General features: G+C 34.2%; 1 protein-coding gene across 1 annotated transcript; it reads right to left on the minus strand.

Annotated features, from left to right (window-relative positions):
* Nucleotides 1-5608: 5608 nt before the first annotated feature.
* On the minus strand, nt 5609-6462 carry LOC149177544 (uncharacterized). The gene has a single exon (XM_089423425.1). The coding sequence runs from the start codon at nt 6016-6018 to the stop codon at nt 5692-5694; it is 327 nt and encodes a 108-aa protein (XP_089279551.1). The 5' UTR covers nt 6019-6462; the 3' UTR covers nt 5609-5691.

Genomic DNA, 6462 nt, shown 5'->3' on the forward strand with positions numbered 1-6462 from the left:
TCCAATTGTAAGGCACACTTCTATTAAAATTATTATCATTGTTTTAAAATTGCACCAGGTGTATGGAAAGATTGTTTTTCTCAATGAAGAAAAAGAAGTGTATATGAAACTATCTCATGGATTTAAGGTACATGAGAAGAAGTCTCATTATTAAAGAAGGATATCACAATAAAACACATTAGGATTGGTTAATCCTATCTAATTTTTCTCTAACAAAAGTTGAAGGACTTGTGTCAGAGGGAGCAATTGTGGTAGAAATAATTACCTCTATACTAGAGGGAGCAGTACGAGAGCCATTTTTTTAGCTTTAGAGGGAGTTTACCTCTAATTTTGAGATGATGGAGTGTCAACTGATATGTTGAAAGACAACGTGGCAGAGGGAGCAGTGGAATTACCATAGCATGATATGTTTCAGTAGGATAAGAAGCACCCAGTTAGGATGACAAGAAAGCAATTGTGGTAATGGACCCTATGAAAAGAAGTTCAGTAGTTTTATGAGCCATACATGTTGCTCAACATGGGTTGGAGTACCAACATGGTATAATTGGTCATGGTAAAGTTAGTTATGATTTGAAACAGTGAAGTATAGGTGCAGATTCAGATTGGGCAGAGAGTGTTGAAGACAGATTGAGTTCATCAGGATATTGCTTCAGTTTGGGATTCATTATAATTTCTTAGATGAGAATGAAGCAGTCATCTATTGAACTCAGTATTGTAGAGGTTGAGTATATTACAACTGGATTGGCAAGTTGTGAAGAAGTATGTCTTAAAAGGCTCTTGCAGGACTATCTTGATCAGGTGCAAGTGACAACCATGATGACAATTTGAAGCACATTGGGATCAAGTATCACTTCATTTGAAACATGGTATTAGAGCTTATGGTTGAAAGAGAAACCATGAAAATGAAGTCTATTAAGCCATCCTCTAGGGATGAATTTTTCATCTAGCCTTGGTTGCCCAAGCTCAAGGATCAAAGGTCAATATTTGACCTCCTATTTGAAGAAATCCTCACTCCATTTTTCCCAGTCGATGGTGAAATTATCAACCTCTGCTTAGACCTAATTTAGAAAGAACTGTCATGTAATTTGTGCCCTTTGTTGAAAATAACAACAAGAAATGTTAAAAATAGCATCAAGAAAAATGCTAATTTAATTTGTCCTTGAATTAAATTAGGAATTAAATCAAAATTCTATTCTCATAGCAACTTGTAGCAGTTAACTAAGTTAAGTTGACTTAGTTGGCTCAATAAATTCGAGTTGGAAGTCTATCTAGAGTCATGTAGAGTGATTCCTAAATTTTAGGGGTCCAGGTTGAGTTCTTTTGAGTTGTAATTAATTAATTCAATCTAACTGAGTTAAAGTCAGTTAAACTAGTTCCAACTGTTGGAGGAACTAGTAGGAGGTCTAGCAGTGGGGAGCAGCTTTAGTGCTCAACCAGTTAACTGATAATTCACTCATAAATAACTCATGCATGTCAGTTCAAAGGAAGACCCAATTGAGATTAGAGTTCAAGGACAGTGTACTATCAGTTGTATAATTTTCCGAGTTGTACAGATGGTGCATGCAATCAGTAGAAGGCCTATGGATGGATTGTGCAATTGTGGTGAGGGATTTTCCCAATTAAATATGGGTCAATTCCCTAGGAAATTGCGCAAGGAAGTAGGAGCTTAGTAGGCAAAAGATTTCGCTGAGTATTGACTTGAGTTGGTTTGTGAAGTAGTGAGATAGTTTTTACTTGTGCAGAGATTGTTCGGGTTAAACAAGCATTGTATTTTCTTCTCAGATCTTCTGGTTAATGCAATATAGATAGTTGGAGTTTTGAGCAGTTGCTTTCCCCAGAAAAATGTTGTGTTATGAGCATTTGAAATTCTTCCTTTTCTGCTTCATGATTTCATCGATCAATTTTTCTTTCCGATGATGAGTAGAGTAGATTCATGTCTTTTGTTTTAGCATATCACATAAACAGTTTGAATCTACAATAAAAATATACACCCTTTCAAAGGTATGTCCTGGATGTGAACTAGGAATAGAAGTTATGTTTAAAGTATGATCTTGTGCTAGGTACAAGGAAAAGGACCAAATCATTTTTACTGATCCTCAATCAATCTTGCTCAAAAGGCCTATCACAATCTACAATTTGTTTAGATACCTTGTTCACAAGGATCGAAGTCTTATTCTATTAGATCAAAAGACCTCAGAGTTTGTGACTGAGAAGCCTTAGAGGTGAAAGTAAGTCTTTTAGCTGAGAAGAGTTGAAAAGTAATTGAAGAAGTCGAGTCTTTAATTCACTGAGAAGTCGGTCTAATGTCACCTTGAATGCGAACAAAAAGGTGATGAGATCTATTATCACAAATCCAAGGAGTCGAGTTGGTGCCTCTATGGAGGAAGCATCCAAAAGAATATCTTAGTCTGAAGACAAGCAAGCTAAATCTTTGTCTTTCATGTATAATAATGAGAATGGGGAAGCCACGGATCTGAATTGCAATGAAGTATGAAAGGTGTACTAACATAATCATTCTAAGGCTTAGATATAAAATCCAACATCTAAATCTTAAACCTTTGTTTTCAAATCACTCCACAATGAAATATCTATGAAGAAAAACAATTGTTATAAAGTCTAAAGACATTTTCAGGATCCAATTCCATTAGAAGCCAAGCTAGTATCACCTTGGAGATAACATCCAAAAGATGCTTGAAAAGAATTATGTCTAAAGACATGCGAAAAAGTCATCTTTTGTGAGACATTATACATAAAATAAGAGTTTGGGTTGATGTCACAGTTTAGACTAATATCTCAAAAGTGTTTTCATGAACCTTATATAAATATTCTAGAAGATATAACTTACATCAACTAAGGAGAAGGAATAATCTACATTTTTATGACAAATATGAGGCTTGATATACATCAAAGGTGTGTTTGTAAAGTAAAAGGTACTACAAGATATCCTTAAGGACAATGATGAATAGTTTTCGATCATGCCAAAAGAAATAGTTCTAAAGCCAAAAGAAATGGCAACAAGTACAATATGGATTGTGGCTCAAAGTAAGTCATAGCCACATACGAAAAATATGTGATCTTTACTCATACACTAAAAGATTGAAGTATGAAAATATTATATTGTGAACCTTGCATTAGATCACTAATGGGTATTTGAAGAATTGCATCTATGATGCTCACCCTTGAAATAGAAAATGGATCACTTTCACTAGCATGCCTTTAAAGAAAGCACATTGTGGTAAGGGATTTCTATCATAGTGGAAAAGAGATCGAGTACTTCTTCAATTGAGAAATCAAAGGTCCTCTCTTTGAAAAAGTCAAATCTTTTGTAGCAGGCCAAAAAGGACAATTGAAAAATTAACACTTGACAATTGAAAATCCAACAACTTCAAGAATTTTATGAGGAAATGGTTGTTTCTCTAGTGAATAGAGAATTTAATGGGAAAGCAAATTTTTGTTTCAAGAAAGCGGTACATCTTTTGGTGGATGCTTTTAAAGTTAGGGAGTATATTGAAGGCTCCTTGGTAGACTCTTTTGTGTCGATCTTTCTAAATGTTAGTGACTATGTTTTGGATTATAACTTTCGTGAATGGGTTCTTAGTTGTTGGTTTTATTTTGGTGAGAAAAATTTTGAGAAATTTGTTAAGAAATTCTCTTTATTTTTAAAACCATTTAAATAAACTTTAATTTATTAGTAAATAACTCCTATATAATTTTTTCATATTATATTATATTATATATATATATAATTTTATGTTATTTAAAATAACTAATTTAAATGATCTTAATTATAAAAAAAAAACAAACAAACTTTCTAAACAAATAAATAAAAATTTCACTATTTTAAATATAACTTTTTATATACAATATTTAATTTATACATATATTTTAAATATAATTACGTTAAACAATAGGTATTTCTAAACAAAAAATTATGTTGTTTTTTTATAATATTTAATAGAGTCTTCCTCTTCGATAAGATATATTTTTTTTTTCTATTAGAAATAAATAAATTGAAAGAAAAATATCTTAACGAGGTTAAAGATAGCATATGGGACAGATTGCTTATTAATCTGCTTGGCCTCACAATAAATGCTCCCAGCTTCTCCACAAACCCCTCGCTAAATAGATTATCCCAAGAGCTAGCTGCAAACATATCTCTATAATTTTCCTTGTTGTCTTTGAAGGCCTGGCATTCTAACATGAAATGCTTTTCTGTTTCCACTTTTCCGGAAGAACAAGAAATGTATACTCTTTCTTCTTCTTCTTCTTCTTCTTCTTTTCGGAAAAAACAAAAAATGCATACGCTTTCCTCCCACACTTCTTTTGGCCTTTTCCAGCGCCTTGTTTCACAACAGAGTTGATGATGAGAATTAATTCTTAACTGAGCAATAAGAATTTTGGCTCTCCAAGAGATATTGGCCTCTTCAAAAAATGTAAGAACTATCTCACTAAATAGATTATTCCAAGAGCTAGCTTTCAGCTTATCTACATAACTTTCTCTATTGTCTTTGAAGGCCTCACATTCTAAAATGAAATGCTTTTACTGAGTAATAAGAATTTTGGCTCTCCCAGAGATATTGGCCTCTCCAAAAATGTAAGAACTATAAAAATGTAAGAATTCCAAAGGCAGTAGTCTAACTACACTGTAACTATAAAAATGTAAGAATTCCAAAGGCAGTAGTCTAACTACACTGTTTTTTTGCCCTGAAAATCATGGAAATTTCGGCGATATTTTGATAATATCTAGCAGGGGTTTTTGTAAATCCAGGTTACAGGCGATATTTTGATAATATCAAGGATTTTGGTAAAACCAGGTTACAGTTGTCAAACTTCAAGATTTTGGTGCCCTAGAGGATTTTGATGGTGCCGAATCTATTTCCACCATCAAAAACATGATTCAAGCACTGCTACTGCAAGATTTTTTGAAATTTTTTTGCCATGATTTAGACCACTTTTAGCAGTCCAGGAATTCCTCCGCCTGGCCTTGGTAGATGAGGCCAATACAAATTAGTGCAAATAGCTATAATAGATAACTCATGGATTTTATTAATGGTTTTTTCCTATAATATTATATTCTAATCACTCTAAAAGAGGTATGCACAAAGATTTGATCCCTCTTGGTGTTGGATAGATCTTAAGTTAAAGATAGATTTAAGCTAGTTATTATTATTAATTATAAAAATAATTAATACATAATTTAAATATATAGATATTTAAAAAGACATGAAACAAGATTCTTAACCATACGGATTTATCCATATTTTACTATGAAGATTCTTAATTTGTAAATAAGTTTTGTTATAATATTATGGGTGAATACTATGGTTTATCAATACCATATGCTCAAAATCTATAACTCAATTCATGTGACACTTGAATAAATATTAAGTAAATGTTGAATTTTGATTTATGTTATTATAGAATATTAAATCTTTACGATTTATTTAATAAATTAATAAAAATTAAACAAAATGATGAACCAATAATAATTAAATTAAAATATGTTTTAATAAATGAATATAATTAAATTTAAATGATGAAGTAATAATAATTAAATTGAAATTTTAACATATTGACAGAATTTTTAACAAAGACTCTGAACTAAAAATCTGGTATGCATCAAATAAATCATCCACGAATTATGATAATCAATATAGTATTTACAATCTCAATCTAATTCTCTAATTTTATTCAGCAATCGGCGGCCATGGAAACCCTGCTCAGCCTGCTCGGCTTTCTCTGGAAATCCCTTCTGGGGATTCTCTGAGGACCCGAAGGACGGCTCGATAACAGCACAGCCCTCCGTGCAACTTCTCCATGGACAGAATATTTTGCGGATCTGCGGCGTGGCGATTGTTCCGATCCCGGCTTCATCGTCATCATTCTCCGTGACCTGGTACCGCTCAGCTGAGGGCGTTTCAGGCCCTGCTCGCACACCTTCTCCGGTTTCGGAATTCTGTGCCTGTGGAGGCCACATTTCATTGGAGGGGAGCAATATATGCATGCCGTTGTTGCCATGGAATTCTCTCTGGACCTGCTGCGTGAAATCGCGATGAACACCAGTTTGATGCGGTTCGATCTCTAGACCTGCTGCGTGAAAACACAATGAACACCAATTCGATGCGGCTCGATCCCTGGACCTGCTGCGTGAAAACACTATGAACAGCAATTTGATGCGGTTCGATCCCTGGACCTATTCAGGAACCTGGTAGTATGTCAGGGGAGGAATGTTGCGGGGTATTGTGAAATTTGAAGGAAAGATTAGGCGTAAGGACTCTTAATTAGGCATCCACGGAGAGTTGGTACGCGTAGAAATGCCGAGCTTCATGGAAAGCGGGACACGAAGTCGTTGAATTGGGCAGATGAGCATTTGACCTGTAAACCACCTGGACCAGGCAGGGCCCGGCAGAGCCGAGGATCAGGTCTAAACGAAGTGGTCACAGCCAACAAATTTGATGGTTT

This window comes from Pinus tabuliformis, chromosome 4_1 (assembly GCF_031772625.1).
Source record: "Pinus tabuliformis cultivar Carrire ecotype Pingquan chromosome 4_1, CPIR1, whole genome shotgun sequence".
Lineage (NCBI taxonomy): Eukaryota > Viridiplantae > Streptophyta > Pinopsida > Pinales > Pinaceae > Pinus > Pinus tabuliformis.

Excerpts from the sequence above, each read along its gene's own strand:
- LOC149177544 (XM_089423425.1), bottom strand. The coding sequence starts at position 6,018 with ATGGCAACAACGGCATGCATATATTGCTCCCCTCCAATGAAATGTGGC.